This window comes from Vespa mandarinia, chromosome 2, assembly GCF_050613455.1.
Source record: "Vespa mandarinia isolate Hongniang chromosome 2, ASM5061345v1, whole genome shotgun sequence".
Classification (NCBI taxonomy): Eukaryota; Metazoa; Arthropoda; class Insecta; order Hymenoptera; family Vespidae; genus Vespa; species Vespa mandarinia.
In genome coordinates this window covers 7,618,361-7,635,095 of record NC_140811.1, presented here as the reverse complement: position 1 = coordinate 7,635,095, position 16,735 = coordinate 7,618,361, and the positions used below count along the sequence as shown (strand labels likewise).

Sequence of the window (16,735 nt, the reverse complement as noted above, 5' to 3'; positions counted from 1 at the left end):
CATCTTGTGACAGAATTATGCAATAGACATCTTTGATATGAGCATGTTTTTTTTGATTAGATATGGGATGTTAACCTCTTGCATTTAATATATTTATTTAACAATTATAGCAAATCACTCTAAGCAATTTTTTATAAAATATTATATTTGCATACTATCACGATACTAATGAGTATGTACCAAATAACATTATTTTAATACACAAATATAATTTCTTTTTCTATTTTTTAATAACAATTTATAACAACTAAATTATTTCTTTGAAAATAAACTGTAAGTATTGTTTATATATGATGGCACTCGAATGTAAATAATTCAATAATCAATATTATTTTTGGATAAATTATGTAAGAGTTGAAATTTATTTAACATGCCTATTTATTCATATATATATATATATATGTATATACATATACAAAAAAAATATAAATATATATGTATATACACATACAAAAAATATATATATATAAATCAAATCAATAAATCCTTAACAATTATCAGTAATTTTATAACATTACAATAGTATTCTACTAGTTTTACTATTTTTAGACAATACTGCCGTACGTTTAAAAAAGCACTATCTGTGATTTTTTGATATTCCAACCGTTATTCATACCGTTTGTTTCACCTTAAAAAGCTCTATCACAAGCTATAAAGAAAATCATCAATGCATTAATATTTAAAGGGTATAAAATTAGTATTTTGAACGTTACTGCTTTCTTTTGTTATATGTTATTGCAAAAAATATAAGAGTTTTAACAAATCAAAAACTTTAAAAGCTTTTTTCAAAACTGATTTATAAAGATACTACGGCAAAAAAAAATAATACTATTTATAATACATCTACGAATGACACATCAGTCACGATAATAATTCTGACATAATAACCGTTGTTAAAGAGTAATATATATAAAAATATAATACTATTTTAATGTATAAAAATAAATTGTACTCTTTAATTCTTCTCTTAAGTTTAGTTTTTTTTTTGCAGTCTTTTAAATTTTACCAACAATGTAGAATCTAACAATATAAAATAATCTATATTGTGTAAAAAATACTGTTTATGTCAAATGAAAAAATAAACTATATATTAATTGATTATGCATGAATTACAAATAAAAGAGATAGTTGCATAAACTTAAATCTGGTTCCATTTGAATATTTTGTCCAACGAGTGATACAAGTTTATGAGCATATTGACATGGAGCAGGCACTCTTATGGTACCAGGCCAATTGTAATATAAATGACAAAGTTTATATGTAAAACGTTGTATGTGATCAGGCTTCATATTTGATCCATCATAAGCAACGATATAATGCGTTGGCGTTACTGTGCCAGCACGTATACTTTGAGGTATAAGGAAAAAATCGTAAAAATTAGGTCTTGTTATAGAAAAATCAATGATAGTTCCAGATGCAGGATTGATTAAATTTCCTTGCTGGAAATTTTGAGAAAATTACACAATACTCCAATTAGTTATAAGTCATGAAACTATTTTCACAACATTATAGTTATTTTGGTACTCACATTCTCACAAAATAAACGAGTATTAATTCGCTTTTGTACAACAATTACACTAAGTTGTGGTTTGTAATCAGGATCTATATGTGTGAATGTTGCCAACAATTGTTTAACTTCATATTTGGCAATAGTGTCAATTTGTCCATCACCAACGCCATCACGATAAACAATTATACGATTTGGATTACTTCCATTGTGCTGAAATAATGGTTTTCATGAAATCATCTTCTAATATTATAAAAATAAATAAATATAATAACTTATATATAATATATATATGAGAATATAGATAAAAGTTCAAGATATAAATTAAAAGTTGCTTTTTATATTAGATACTAAGTGCATGCAATATATATATATATATATATATACACATACACATACACACATGTATATATATGCATTACTTTTTTAAACGCATTAATAGCAGAAATTAAGCAGATCTGTAATAAATCTATTATTTCTTGGTGTGCTCCTTGTAAACAGATCTTACTGTACCACGATGTTAATAATTTATCCATACTAGCTACAAATCCAGCTACACTGCCTCGTCTTCCTTCTCCTAAACCAGGATGATATACGTCTATTCCACATACCATACATTTATCCTGTAAAATATTTTACTATTTACGCATAATTCTTTAAATATATTTAAAATATCCTATATGTACACATACAAATGGAATGTTCACTGCCCAAAGAGCACCGCCTAGTTTACAATTCATTTGTAAAGCTATTTTCTGTGTTATACTTCTCAATTTATCAGGACGAGAAAGACTCCTTGACATTATAACTTGCGATGGAATAGGTTTTTCTACGCAACAAAACCTATATCAATATAAATACTTTAGTTCTATTAGCATTGATAATAACATTTCAATCATAAAAAATTTGTGAAAAACTTCTTACTTTTTAACTGCAGAATAACGATCAGTTCGATTGGTGGGGAAAACAATAACCACCATTTCAACATCATCATTAATGATGTAACGAAGTTTACGCAAGTATGTATCAGTTCTATCATCTTTTAAAGAAACTTCATGGGGAATGCTAATTTGTAGGCCTAAATTTAATGAAATATTAAGGAGCGTTTTGATAAATGCTGTAGCGTATTTTGTATCTCGTTGAGAATAAAAAATATACCAATTTTTCAAATTCGGCTGAAATAATTTTTTTTTATTAGAAATTTTGCAGAAAATTATGTTGTAATGAAGTTGTGGCAATTGTACTTACAGCACGTAAAGCATGATTATTAATCATTTCAATATGCCACTCAGCATTTGATTTTCCCTGTATCATCTTATTTTTACCAAAATATATATGTTCAGGCATTAGAACACGTCCTTTCAAATGAGTTAAATCATCATCAATATGTAAACCCCATGCAGATAGTATTTCCTGTGTTACGCTGTTTTTTTTTATTTCATGTAAAAAATTCCTTATTATATCACGGCGATTGTTAGGAGAAACTTTCGTAATTGTATTAAGATCTTTCATAATTTTACAATCTGATCTGATACTATCCGTTAATCCAGCGATGTAACATAATTCAGGTACTAAAAGTGTGAGTTTTTCGTGTGTCTGAAAAAAATTCCCTTTATTTTCCAATTTTCTTATACTTGCAATTATTGTAACAGCAAAGAATATAAAATATCTAATAAACGAAAAGTATATGTACCTGCCCAGTAGGTAATTTTTCATTAGAACGGTGTACTAAAAGTGGCTGGTTTTTATCTTTAATTTCTAAACTCCAATGATTTTTATAATAATCTATCATAGTCGTTCTCATACCTTGTCTTTCAAATTCAAACATTGGATTTTTGTCCCATGCAATGTCATCGATACGATAGGTCTTATTATTATATCGAGTTAGAACACTAGACCCAACAACTTCCATTGTTATATAATCTTTATAATGCTCTTGGTTTTTTTCATGAAATTCAATTCTAAAAAATAAATATTTGTCATGTTTTTCCATTAATGTTTTTTACATTATGTGAATATTACGTATATATACAGTCTTTATGAAACTACATTTATAGTATTTATGAGAAAGTTTAATATATAAAATAAATAAAAATTAAAAATTTCCTGTAAATATATATTTAAAAATATTTGGAAACTACAAGAAAATTGCAACTTAATAGCAAAACAGTATTATTTATATTTGCTTTTAATATTGTATTTGTAATAAAATATTTTTAAATATATATTTATAGCAATTTATTCTAACATTCTGTAAACATGTGTGTATCTGTTTATATATATATATATATATATATATATATATATATATATATATAATATAATATATATATATGTTCTTACATCAAATCTCGAACTGTTTCCATACGCATAACTCGATGTTTTGCATCAATGCAAAGTTTTAATCCACCTTCATATTCATTAATAGCTGTAATATATCCAGGCCAAATTTCTAATTGGTGCTGTGGTACAGTATGAGCACATGCAGGATTAAAATTTTGTCTACCGATACGAACAAAATTAAGAGCTCTCATAATACGTCCAAAAAGAATATTAAAGAATTGGATACTTTCACTCATCTTTTCTTTCTTTTTAAAAATAAGTGTAAGGATCACTGGAGATCCATCTAGTGGATGATCAGATTTGTACACTATGTTCTGAAAGTATTTTCACATTTTATTTATACTATTATATCTGAAATTGTAATTTTTAATAAATTTTACCTCTTGTGGAAATTTTTGAGGCAAGTATAGAAGAACTCCATCAAAACTTAAAGTGTATCCAAGTTTAGCTGCATGCTGATTCAAAAGTTTTCTTCTCAGAGCTCTTGAATCAATATCAGGATTGAATTTAACTTCATATTGAAATAATCCCCTTCCTGTATCTAGTTTTAAATCGATGTAATTAGCAAATAAATCTACCCTAAACATAAAATATAATACTTTGTAAAAGATAATGATTAGTACCTTTATTAATGTAGATTTTTTGATAATGTGACAACATTTAAATAATAAATCAAATATTAAAAAATACTTACACTTTTCCACTTGTACCTTGACGGTTTATTACTTGTAATTCTTCGCTTGGAGTAGCAGTTGCAGGAGTGGTCTCATATATAGAAAGTTGAGACAACTTGTCTAATATTCCAGCATTATTATTAGAAGAGGCTATTTTCTCTTGTACTATTACAGGTTGTCTTACATTACTTTGTTGTTTTTCTATGAAAGATTCTCCTGTACTAGTCTCTTGTTCTATCATTAAAGGTTGTCCAGATGTTCTATACACATGTCAATATATATGCATATAATATAATTATAGTTTTTCTCTCTTCCCCCCCATTCACTCACTCACTTACTCACTCTTCCTAATCTTATTAATTAAAGAAGACTTACGTAGTTTTTTTAAATAAACTTAAAGGAGATGCTCTTCCTTTACCTATGGTAGGAAGAAGCTCAAAAAATGGTGATTTTTCTTTTTCTTTTTCAGTTTTTGTGAAGTTCAATAATAAAGCTTTTCCACGTCCCATAAAAGGTAAAGTAGTATTAAATGCTTGTAATTGTGAAATTGACTGTTGCTGGTATGTAAAACTAGATTTATCTAGAATTTTAGATTCATTTTCTACCAATTGTTTTCTTATCTTTTGTAAAACCAAAGTACCTCTGCCTATACCAAGTTTACTTGGTCCAGCATCACATTTGTCTGTCATTTTTTATTAGCTGCAATTATCAAAAGAATATTGAATCTAGGTTAATTACAAGATAGTATTTTATACTAATACATAAAATGTTTTCATAGCTTTTTATAAGAAATATACAAATATAAAGATTTATCAAAATGGTATTATAATCAGTTTAAAAATCTGTGTATAAATTTAAAAAATAAATCAATTTGCAAAATTAATTTTAAAAGTAATTTTTAAATTAATTTAAAAACTAACAATGTTATATAATGTATAACTGTTTTGTATAACATATTAATAAATGGCAAAATAAATATATTCTAATTTTAATTTTATTTAAATTATAATTTAATTAAATATTAAGAATTCGTAAATTAATTTCCTCTTTTTTACTTCTTCTAACTTTCATAGTCTTCAATGTAATACAAAGAATTTCATTGCTACAAAATTTATATAAGCAGGTTATAAATGTACACGTATTTCCTATAAAATTTATCAATATCACGATAATGAATATGATCGTATAAATACAGTGTAAAATGTTAAATATAAAAAAATATATATAAAAATATAGAAAAATATATAGTATGAAGAATATATAGTATAGAAGAAGAAAGAAAAATACGATTTATATTTTTACTTTTTATATGTATTTAAAATAATTTAATAATCTGATTTTATTCTTTCCTCTTAGTATACTATATAATGAACGATCATATATTATATAGTATAATATATAGTATAACGATCATATATAATAATAAATTACGAATACAAAGTTTATACAATATTTTTGTTTTACCAATAATAAAAAACATATATATATATTATAACAGAAAAAAGAAGAATTTTGAATTAAACTTTAACCTATTTGAATATATTTACATAATTTGTCCTTCTTATTATTAATAGAACTTGTTCTTATTTCCTTTAAATATTGAAAGATAATAAAGAACTTTGAAATAATTCATAATAGATAATCTCCTATTTATGATAATTTTGACTTCTTGACCGTACTGCTATCTATAGATATTTTTATAAGTTAACAATATAATAAAAAAATAATTGTGACTTAAATAAAAGAATAATAAAAAAGAATAATAAAAAAAAAAAAAATAACAAAAATAATAAAAAATATAAAATTAAAAAATATATAATAATGAAAAAAATAAAATATGTGAAAGAATGTTTTGTTTTATTTTATGACGTCAATCGTCAATTTATTTAGCTTAAAATATTAGAAATGTATATGTATAAGAATTTCTTTACATTTTAAATGAATTAGCAAAATTAATGTTATGTATTTACATATATTCTTTATAAAAAATGACACTAATTTAAGACTACAAAAAAAGGGTTTCTTTTTTAAAAACAATTATTTGGTTGGAACATTACAATATTATTTTTATCAATCATTGATCTATTATATTAAGTCTTTAAAATTTTTTTTTTCGTTATATTCTTTAATAAAGATTCTGACTTGTTTACGCCTATGGATGATGACGAACATACATGGTTATCATAACGTTAATTAACGTAACGATAACAAGTTCCTTACAATGACTACATTGAGTTTAATATTTTAGTTAAGCTTAGTAAGTCGACTTTTATTTAGTCATAATGGATATATATAATTTATTTAAAAGTATATCACGTTTATCTTCCGTGAGATGGCAAATATCAGTAAGATTATCAAGTTAGATAAAAATCTTTTAATATTATTTATAAAATAATATAAAATTATATAATTTTAGATAAGACATTATTGTTATGCCACTAATGTAACTGAGCCACAATATATTGGAATCAAAAATATTTTTACAAATCATCTGAAGTTTATTAACGCAGAAAATTATGAATCTATTCCTATATATAGAATCCTAGATCCTGCTGGACAAACACATTTTCTTGAAGAAAATAAGGTTTTTTTAATAATACATATATATGTATAAATATCGATATATATAAATGTTTTTTCCTAAGGTTTTTCTGTTACAATTAAAATTTATAGTTTCATAGTATAAGATAAAATAATTAAAATATAAATTATAAGATTATAATAAGAAATTTTCTTTTTATAGTTAAAATTAGATGATAAAACGAAGATTAAAATTTATCGTGATATGATGACACTTAGTATGATGGATAAAATTCTGTATGAATCACAACGACAAGGTCGTATATCCTTTTATATGACAAATATTGGAGAAGAAGCTGTTCAAATTGGTTCAGCCTCTGCATTAATGTTAGAAGATACAATTTATGCACAATATCGAGAAGCAGGCAAGAATTTTTGTAACTAATAATAACAGTTTTATTTATATTTTAAAAATATTTATTTTATTTGAGTATATAGCTTAGAAAAATTTACAGGAGTATTACTTTGGCGTGGCTTTCATATCTCTAAATTTATGAATCAATGTTATGGTAATATTGAAGATGAAGGAAAAGGAAGACAAATGCCTTGTCATTATGGATCAAAAGATTTAAATTTTATAACCATATCATCTCCATTAACAACTCAGTTGCCACAAGGTGTTTAATCGTATTAATATTAATTATTAATTTAATTTTTAATTAAATTAATTAATAATTAATTTCGTAAATCTATATCATTAATATTTTATAATATTAAATCATATATAGCTGTAGGTGCAGCATATGCATATAAAAGGGAAAAAAGACAAGCATGTGTAATGTGTTACTTTGGGGAAGGTGCAGCCAGTGAAGGAGATGCTCATGCAGCTTTTAATTTTGCTGCTACTTTATCATGCCCAATAATATTTTTGTGGTAAGTACTAAAATTAATAATCATTTAATTTCAATAACTTTACTCAAAATTATACAATATACTCAATATATATATATATTTAATTAAGTCGTAACAATGGTTATGCTATCTCAACACCTGCACATGAACAATTTAAAGGAGATGGTATTGCAGCAAAAGGACCAAGTTATGGAATTAATACAATTCGAGTAGATGGGAATGATGTACTTGCTGTACACTATGCGACAAAGGCTGCTCGTCAGTTTTGCATAAGTGAAGGAAAGCCTGTCTTAATAGAAGCAATGACTTATCGGTTTAAAAAAAATCATATATTTACTAGTAATTCATTCTAATAATTATAAATGTATAAAATATTCAATATTTTTTTTTCTTTAGTACTGGTCCTCATAGTACATCTGATGATGGTACATTATATAGAACTAGCAAAGAAATTGCTCTTTGGAATGATGTTGCACCAATTCGAAGATTTAAACAATACATACAGTCCTTAGGTATTTGGAGTAAAGAACAGGAAGATAATTTGAAAATAATTATAAAGAAAGAAATTTTAGATGCTTTTATTGAAGCAGAGAAAAAACCTAAACCTCATTGGAAGGAAATGTTTACAGACACTTACTTTAAAATGCCAGATCATATAAGGTATAACCTATTGCATAGCATATATTAAATAGAAAGAATAAGAAATAATTATTTAAAAATATCAAATTTTTCTGATATATGTTTCTCCTTGAAATTTTACTTGTTTATATTTTATATTTCAGAGATCAAATGTATTCCATGGAAGAACATCTCGCGACATATTATGAGCATTATCCATTGAAAACATTTCAATCATAAATAACTTTTTAATTAAATAATGATAATAATTCATTTCTTAAAAATATATATTTTTATGTCTTAGTATATTTTAATCACATGCAATAAAAATAATAATAATAACAAATATGAAATTTGCTGTTTTGGTAATATTAGAAAATTGATAGGTAATAGTTTTAATATGAAATAAAATAAATAATAATTATTATAATACAGTTATAGTATATTGTAGTATAGTGGTTATATGAAATGCAAAATATTATTTCACATTTATAATTACAATTTAATTATATCAATTATAGAGACTAATTTTTTAAAGACAAAACCAATATATTTATATGCCTTCATTATTTATTTATATTGTCTTTATTTAGTTATATTATCAGCAATTTCTTTATATTTTTCCATTCTAAATTCTTTTCTTGCTGCACTAAGCAAGATATTGTGGAGTAAATTATGTTCGTTTGGATTACTTTGTTCTATGCTTGGATATATATTTCCTATTTTTTGAAAATTATACTTTTATGAAGAAGAATTATTAGAATTAATAAATAAAATTATAAAAATTAAAATTACCTCTAAGTTCTAAAACAGCTCTTTTGTAAATATTGTCAGGATATATGTACGGTGCTTTATGAAGTTTTGTAAAAGAAATTGTGTAGTCCTTGTACTTTGGCGCAAGAACTTTAAAAAGTTTATGTACAAGTTGTTTTTCAAGAATCCAGAAATCAGCTACTTGCATTGTTTCTTTGTGATCTGGGCCATAACGAATTGCTTCTGATATCAACTATGTACAATATACAAAACATTGCTTTAATTATATATGCTAAATTCATTTTTGGAAAATATTATGTTAAATATGTTATAAAAAAAAAATATATAAAGCAGAATTAATATAAAACATAAATGAGAAAGACACATACGCGTTCAACATAACCTCTTGTTTCATCAGCTCGGTTATAATTTAATTCGAGTCTTTCATATTTTAATAATGCCGTCAATGTTTTTTGAATTTTCCGAATTCTTCCTATTGGACCATCTACGTTTTTTAATTTACGTCTTGGTTTTACATTGTACCTTAATGTAGAAACTAATTTTTCGATATTAGCCTGATTCATCTTTTAATCCCTGTAGCGACTTCGCAATCGACTGAAGTCCACTGCGAAAAATTCGAAGTAAATATTATAGTTACCAAGTAAAATTAAATAATTCGAATATTATTAAAAAATTACATACTTCATAAATTTAAGACGTTTTTTGTCAATAATATACAAAATAGTTGTCAAATATTTTTGAAGGAATTGGCGACTCTTTTCAATGATCATAATTAGAAAAATATAGTTAAATATATACAACGATTGAAACTGAAAGTTAAGTAAACAGGATTTTTAATAAAATTAAAAATTGTTTTCTTTTATATTAATTTTTTTATTTAAATTCAAAGATATCAGTTCAAGATATTAATTCAGATATCACCTACATTCAAATAAATATATATCTACATTCATCTCAATGTATTTTTATTATTTTAATAATTATAAGTAAAGTAGGTCATAAAAAGTATCTTTTCTGGAAGTAACATTGTTTTTTATATTTATGAAATTTCCAGTAAATATTAATCATTGTTATTATATCTTTTTCTTTTCGTAAAGGACTTTTTTCAGTGAATACAATCAAATCTTGTATTAAATTAGAAAGAAAGTTTAATGTTATAATTTTATTTTTATTTTATATATTACAATAACATATGATACATTAAAGATAACAACAATGCATTATGATCCACTTCTTATGAATAAAGTACAGCTTATAACCATATTTGTAAATATTTATACATGACAATTTGATCTTTATCTCATGATATCTGTGACGGTGCTTTATCATTAAATGTTACCATTTATAGTTTATTTGAAAATGCAAGATGAATAAAAAATACAATGAAACGTTCAAATCCTTCACTCTATCATTATGTATTAAAAATTACATTTGAAGATAAAATGTTTATACATTATCATTGCACTAGTCCAGAAACTGAACTACACACAGTTTTACACAATTTTCTAAATATGTAACTAAACAAATGCAATTATGGAATTTAGAGCTTAAGAATTTAAAATATAAGATATACAGTTAATTTACATGTTTGGTCAATATATTTTTATGGTATTTGCAATTAATGATACTATTATGTTGATAAATAGTTGAATGCACGATTACTTTAATGATAAATTATATAATTATTTATCGCTGCACAGGGGGAGCCATTGGAAGACCAGGCGCACTAACATTAGAGATGGCAGAATTTGGTCCTAAAAGAACCTGTTTTTGTTGTGCACGCTGAACTTCTTCCATTTGAGCACGTTCTACTTCAAAGAATACAGGTGCGAACAAAATAGCAGACGAACTGAACAAGAGCCATGTTGCTGAACATGAAAATGTATATAAACCTGAAATTGAATTGCAAATTTTAAGTCAAACTTCTCATATGAATCAACCGATAATAACCAAATAATATTAAAATTTATGTTACATTTATGACAAACCTTTGACGCAAGTACATAGACCAGATCCAACATTATATCCAACTTTGCGAACATTTTCGGGAAACATTTCTGTAAGTCCTAATAATCTTTCCGAAAAACTTTCATCCTAAATAAAATGAAATCATTGATGTTGTATAGTAGATGTATTCAAATCTTCTAAATTAATATAATATACTATTTTATATAATATTATTATCATTATAAATTAAATATCATTATAAATTTATATTAAAAATATAAGATTATTAAACAGACTTAAACTAGAATCTTTGATAGAAAATATTGAATGTGATTATAATAGCTTATATGAGATTATTTTTTAAATTAAATATCATAGATAAATAGCAAAAAATAAATACCTCTTCGTCATCTTCTTCGTCGGGAAGAAGAGATTTCACTTCTGGAGAGCGTGCGTCGCTGCTACCCATACCGCTATCCAGCTGGTCTATTTCTTCGATTGAAGCCATATACGTGATTAATAAAAAATTAATATATAAAACAAATGAGTCTACTCAAGTTTTGAAGAAAATAATGAGCAATTCTCCGTCTCCTAACTTCGACAACGTACTACTGTATAAGTAAAAGCAGCTCTCGGTCACGTTTACTAGTGCTGCATTAATTTTGATAGGAGGAGAATATGCCGGTACAACGTGATTCAAGTTCAACCGCGCGCGATATAAATTTTTTTCGAATAACATTGATATTGATAAATGGACTACTTACGTGTCGTTATAGAAATTATTTTAAAAAGGCTGTTTTATATATATATATGTATATATGTATATCAGTGATACTATTTTAATAATGAATAGTTAAAAATATATATACGATTTATATAATGGTCACTTTATTTTACGATTCACTTAATTTTATGTCAAATGAAAAATGTTTTAATATTAGAATCAGATTTGTAGTTAGTAAAAATATATATATATATTGTATGTATTATTATCGCATCGAAATTAATCGAATAAAGTTATTTTCATTCTAAGAAACGAGCAAATCGTAATTGCAGAGAATTAAGGCATATTTCAAATCTACGAATATATTCGTTATTGTGATTTAAAAGAGTATACCAATCACTAACATTTCATTAAACATATAGCCATTGAAATGCTACAAATAAGTAACTTATATAATCATTCTTGATCACCATTGGTCATTAGAGAATCTAATGAAAAGAAATACACAAATATATATATAAACGACTTATACTTTTACGATAAATATATAACTAAGTACTCTTGGGTTTGTTTACTAGTTCTATTTGATATAATCAAATTTTGATTTAAATCATGTTAAGGAAAAAAGAGAATTTTCTAACATTTTTTTTACATTTTTTATAAAGCACGAACCAGCAATATTGTTTATTTCTTGTATTTGAAATATTTAAATTTTATAATTTCTTCGATATAATATTTTAACATTGATATTATTTACAGATATTTTGGCATAATACATTTTCAAATCTATTTTTTTCTATTAATTAATATGTACATTATTTTTTATGTAGAATCAAGTAATTTGTTCTATGAAAAAATACATTCATTTATTGTGTTAATGATAAAAACTACTATTATGTTTAAAAAATATTAAAAGACATAAAAAATTATCTGTATTTTTTTCTAAATATTGAGCAAATAAACAGAATATTTTGCATGTATATTTTAGAGGTAATAAGTGATGATGATTTCCTTCTCTGGAAATTCTATATATCACATTCTCGAATTTGGTACATATGGTACCTAATATTTAAAGAATATATTTTGTACATTTAACCTATACATAGCTATCTATCTACTTGTGATAATATGGGAATATCACAGCTTTTTTACAAACGTTCTTACAACCATTGAGATCTAATTCTTATAAAGATTTAGTAATATATATAATGCAATATAATTTTCTTAATGATATATAATGATTACTGAATATACTTTCTAATAATATGGAATCCGCTGTTGTTTTTAATATATGCAGTTATACAGTAATTATATCTTTAATATATATGAAATAGTTGTTACAAATACTCATTTGTAGAAATAGAACGTTCAATACTGTTTTTAATGTAATATTTTCTGAGTATATGTAGTAGATTTTAAAATATTCATTTTTCGAAGGCATACATTAATGTTTGAAATTCTATTTCGATTCTTCACTAATGAATTAATTGTAAAGCAAATAGAGTAATTCTAGATATTTTTTTCTATTTACTCTTTTTTGTATATTCAAAAATTTAAATGCCATAAGTTTAGTTATTAAAATTACTTCCTTTATCAAGCTTTAAAAAATCGCACAACTCGAACAACATACTGTTTACATATGGGACATTCGGACATTCGTTTCCCACAATTAATACAACATGCCATATGACCACATTCTAAAATGACACATTCTATAGGCGCATCCCAGCAAATTTTACAAATATCTTCTTTATCCATATTATCTATATCTATGAATACATTTTTGTTTATTATTGTTTATTTCAATGTTTCATATATTTTTTAATTGCAAATATATTAAATATTACCTGCTCTTGCTTGATTATGTTCTTCCCATAATCTAGATGCTCTGTCCAACAATTCACACCTTTCAACACAACCTTTAAAGTCAACACGATTTGTTATTAAAAGAGTTTTTAATTGTTTTACACTTAAGTGTTCCAATTGTGATAATTCATTTATATCTGTTAGCTTGACAAGACCTGACCACTGTTTCAACAAAATGGTTTTCAATCTTAATATTAGACATAAATAAACAAATGTAATATATAAATTAGTAAAACATACCACAGGAATTTCTGTTAACATATCTGATTGTTTTATATCTAATGTTTCTGAATCTTCATCTTGTTCGGTAATTAAAGGCTCTGGTCCACTATCTGGACTACAATCGCCTGCCGATGCTTCTTCTATTTCTATATTATTAACTGTTACACATTCTGATTCCAACTCTATGTGTTCTGTGTTTCTTTCCTCATTCATTGCATTTGTATGATTTTCTAATTGTATTGATGTTTCAGGTAATGTACTACTCGCAGAACTTGTTTGACTATCAATAATAAATAAATTATTAATAATATATAGAATAATTTATTAATATATATATATATATCTTTTCACTCCAAAAATATGGTTTAAAAATATGATACATACGGTAGTTCTTCTGTTAGGGTACTTGGCTTTATTGTAGAATTCCTTTCATCTACTAAATTATCTGCTGAACCATTTGCATATATCAATAGTAAATTTACTAAGTCTTCTTTTTCTATGATAATAATAATAATAAATTTTTATATACATAAAAACAATACATATAGTATACATAAAGATCAATATTTGTATATATTAAAGATTTATTATATTTAATACATACCTACGCATCCTTTGATTGATACTTTTTTTGCTATAAGATATTGGCGTAAATCTCTAGAACGCATTTGCATAATCTGACTACGAATAAGTGGTCTTCGTGATAGCATACCACAATTTTCGCAATTAAATGTTTTGTCAATACGCTTTATAAGGCACTCGGAACAAAAATACCTTAGACAGCCCGTACATTGTTTCTAAAATGTAAAAATTAGTATGACAGTGTGAAGTTAATTTTTTTATATGAAAGTGACACATGGAAAAGAAGAAATATATCAAGCAAAAACATTAGCAAAACATTAGCATTTTTGAAATTATATAATGACACAATCATTAATTGTATTTTAATCAAAATTAATTTCTATGTATTTCTCTTCATAATAGATACTTACTCTTCGTTTAAATAAATTAAATTTTGTTTTGCATGCTTCACAAGCCATCTTTATATGATTTAATCGTCTAAAGTTTACGTTTTTCGAAATTTGTCGGTTATGATATGACCAAGGTTGCTGTGTTGGCAAATGTATCACTAAATCTAGTGATTTCGATAGTTTCTGGATTTGCTGAAATTGTTGACGGTTATAAAAATGATCTTTGATGATTATGTCTTATAATCATCAAAGAAATTTATGCATTTCGATTGAAACTTATTAATCGAACGAAGAGAATTGATGTTTCCTACACTAATAATAATATAATATATCGCTTCTAGCGATATCTATTTCTCCTCTTCATATCTGTCTTCTGAAACGAGTACGACAACGATAAGGTAATGAGTCACATTGGAAATAATTATTAATGTTTTCTAAGAAACATTTATAACTACTTTCTTTTTCTACTATTAATGTATTATTTACTCGATCAAGTATCAACTGCACGCAATGCGCGTATTCTTTTGACTCCATGTTCACCCACTAAAACGTACATTTTGATACTGAGTAAGTTCTTGTTCTTCCTGGCTTGTGTCCACCTACCCTACCACCACACTTTGACGTCATTGTCACTGCTCATTTACTATTATATTAGCGTCAATTAATATTCAATATTATTTCAGAAATTAATTAAATTGGATTATAATGTTATATAATAAACGTATTATTTAAAAAAAAATTAATAATCATATTCATACTATTTTCATCAAATTCGACAGAAATATATTTATAATATATATCGATATTATGCAGATATCGACCTTTACCCTGATTAAAAAAACGACGATTAAGTTTATTAGTTTATTATTAAAAAAACAACAAATAGCCATTGTTAATTTATATAATTTAAATAGAAGTAAACAATTTTTATTTATTTTTTTTATTTACGTATCACGAATAAAAGAAACAATTAAATAAAAGGCATTTGGTCTACCTGTAGATATATGTAAAAAAATTAACCAATTACTGTGGTGAATTAGAAAAAAAGTGTAAGACTCTCTATAAATAGAGTAACCTATGGCGTTAAATCTTAATGTAATCGACATATAATATGTTACAATGAATTATATAATATGTTTGTAATCTTTTATAGAGGTGAATATACAGAGAAAATTGTATTAATCCTTTCGCTACGTCAGCTAAATAGTTGCCGTTATACGGGGAGTCAAAACGCAAGCGTGCACTTCACAAATGAGAACATATTCGTGTTTTTTATCACGAATCGAACGTATACTTCACGTATACTTCAGAGCGGTACTCTGTTACGTCATATAACGTTAGATTATTGGTTTCTTATTCAAGTTGCGTCAAGTTCCAGATGTAATATAACCAAAATTATGAATCAATGCAAAATTTTAATGGATGACTAAAATCATTGGTAAGATACAACGAGCGTGCGATGATGGATAACTATATAATCATTGTTGATAATAAAAGATTTAATGACCTTTTTAACTTATCTCATGCTTGTGATACTTATACATTACTGATCCTTGTTGTAAATGATATTTGATCTATATATATTATATCGATTAAAAGATTTAAAGATATCGATTATTAGATTTAAAATAGCATTATTTCGATTAATTTTTTTTTA

At 25.0% G+C, this 16,735-nt stretch overlaps 5 protein-coding genes across 14 annotated transcripts; 1 reads left to right on the top strand and 4 right to left on the bottom strand.

Annotated features, from left to right (window-relative positions):
- Positions 1 to 953: 953 nt before the first annotated feature.
- Positions 954 to 6,210, bottom strand: AGO3 (Argonaute 3). 5 transcript variants are annotated; one of them, XM_035888342.2, is made up of 12 exons: positions 6,072 to 6,210; positions 4,900 to 5,223; positions 4,545 to 4,784; positions 4,231 to 4,429; positions 3,851 to 4,164; positions 3,201 to 3,468; positions 2,756 to 3,103; positions 2,432 to 2,682; positions 2,200 to 2,350; positions 1,930 to 2,130; positions 1,529 to 1,720; positions 954 to 1,439 (listed from the first exon to the last, which is right to left on the bottom strand). In XM_035888342.2, the coding sequence occupies exons 2-12, from the start codon at positions 5,211 to 5,213 to the stop codon at positions 1,110 to 1,112; spliced, it is 2,808 nt and encodes a 935-aa protein (XP_035744235.2). In that variant the 5' UTR covers positions 5,214 to 5,223; positions 6,072 to 6,210; the 3' UTR covers positions 954 to 1,109. The 5 variants fall into 5 exon arrangements, with proteins under 5 accessions (XP_035744235.2, XP_035744236.2, XP_035744237.2 ...); XM_035888343.2 differs by having other exon boundaries at positions 6,054 to 6,184; XM_035888344.2 differs by lacking the exon at positions 6,072 to 6,210 and adding an exon at positions 5,580 to 5,668.
- Positions 6,211 to 6,711: 501 nt separating this feature from the next.
- BckdhA (Branched chain keto acid dehydrogenase E1 subunit alpha) lies at positions 6,712 to 8,955 on the top strand. Of its 2 annotated transcripts, none has more exons than XM_035888346.2 (8): positions 6,712 to 6,869; positions 6,941 to 7,108; positions 7,268 to 7,469; positions 7,560 to 7,721; positions 7,839 to 7,977; positions 8,066 to 8,269; positions 8,353 to 8,616; positions 8,739 to 8,955. In XM_035888346.2, the coding sequence occupies exons 1-8, from the start codon at positions 6,807 to 6,809 to the stop codon at positions 8,812 to 8,814; spliced, it is 1,278 nt and encodes a 425-aa protein (XP_035744239.2). In that variant the 5' UTR covers positions 6,712 to 6,806; the 3' UTR covers positions 8,815 to 8,955. The 2 variants fall into 2 exon arrangements, with proteins under 2 accessions (XP_035744239.2, XP_035744238.2); XM_035888345.2 differs by having other exon boundaries at positions 7,833 to 7,977; positions 8,739 to 8,948.
- On the bottom strand, positions 8,065 to 10,044 carry mRpL17 (mitochondrial ribosomal protein L17). Its single transcript, XM_035888347.2, is given in 5 exon segments — positions 8,065 to 9,164; positions 9,166 to 9,293; positions 9,370 to 9,580; positions 9,717 to 9,952; positions 10,030 to 10,044. Coding segments are annotated over 4 exon segments (558 nt in total). The 5' UTR covers positions 9,912 to 9,952; positions 10,030 to 10,044; the 3' UTR covers positions 8,065 to 9,140.
- A 506-nt stretch (positions 10,045 to 10,550) lies between these two features.
- mge (translocase of outer mitochondrial membrane 22 homolog mge) lies at positions 10,551 to 11,847 on the bottom strand. Its single transcript, XM_035888348.2, has 3 exons — positions 11,696 to 11,847; positions 11,337 to 11,442; positions 10,551 to 11,240 (listed from the first exon to the last, which is right to left on the bottom strand). Exons 1-3 carry the CDS (start codon positions 11,801 to 11,803, stop codon positions 11,035 to 11,037), a joined length of 420 nt encoding a protein of 139 aa, XP_035744241.1. The 5' UTR covers positions 11,804 to 11,847; the 3' UTR covers positions 10,551 to 11,034.
- Positions 11,848 to 12,817: 970 nt separating this feature from the next.
- Positions 12,818 to 15,757, bottom strand: LOC118439586 (E3 ubiquitin-protein ligase RNF34). Of its 5 annotated transcripts, none has more exons than XM_035861305.2 (7): positions 15,565 to 15,700; positions 15,100 to 15,270; positions 14,712 to 14,904; positions 14,492 to 14,603; positions 14,126 to 14,387; positions 13,867 to 14,047; positions 12,818 to 13,788 (listed from the first exon to the last, which is right to left on the bottom strand). In XM_035861305.2, exons 1-7 carry the CDS (start codon positions 15,610 to 15,612, stop codon positions 13,613 to 13,615), a joined length of 1,143 nt encoding a protein of 380 aa, XP_035717198.2. In that variant the 5' UTR covers positions 15,613 to 15,700; the 3' UTR covers positions 12,818 to 13,612. The 5 variants fall into 5 exon arrangements, with proteins under 5 accessions (XP_035717198.2, XP_085511170.1, XP_035717199.1 ...); XM_085655044.1 differs by having other exon boundaries at positions 12,823 to 13,788; positions 15,633 to 15,757; XM_035861306.2 differs by having other exon boundaries at positions 12,824 to 13,788; positions 15,100 to 15,451; positions 15,565 to 15,724.
- Between the last annotated feature and the right edge of the window lie 978 nt (positions 15,758 to 16,735).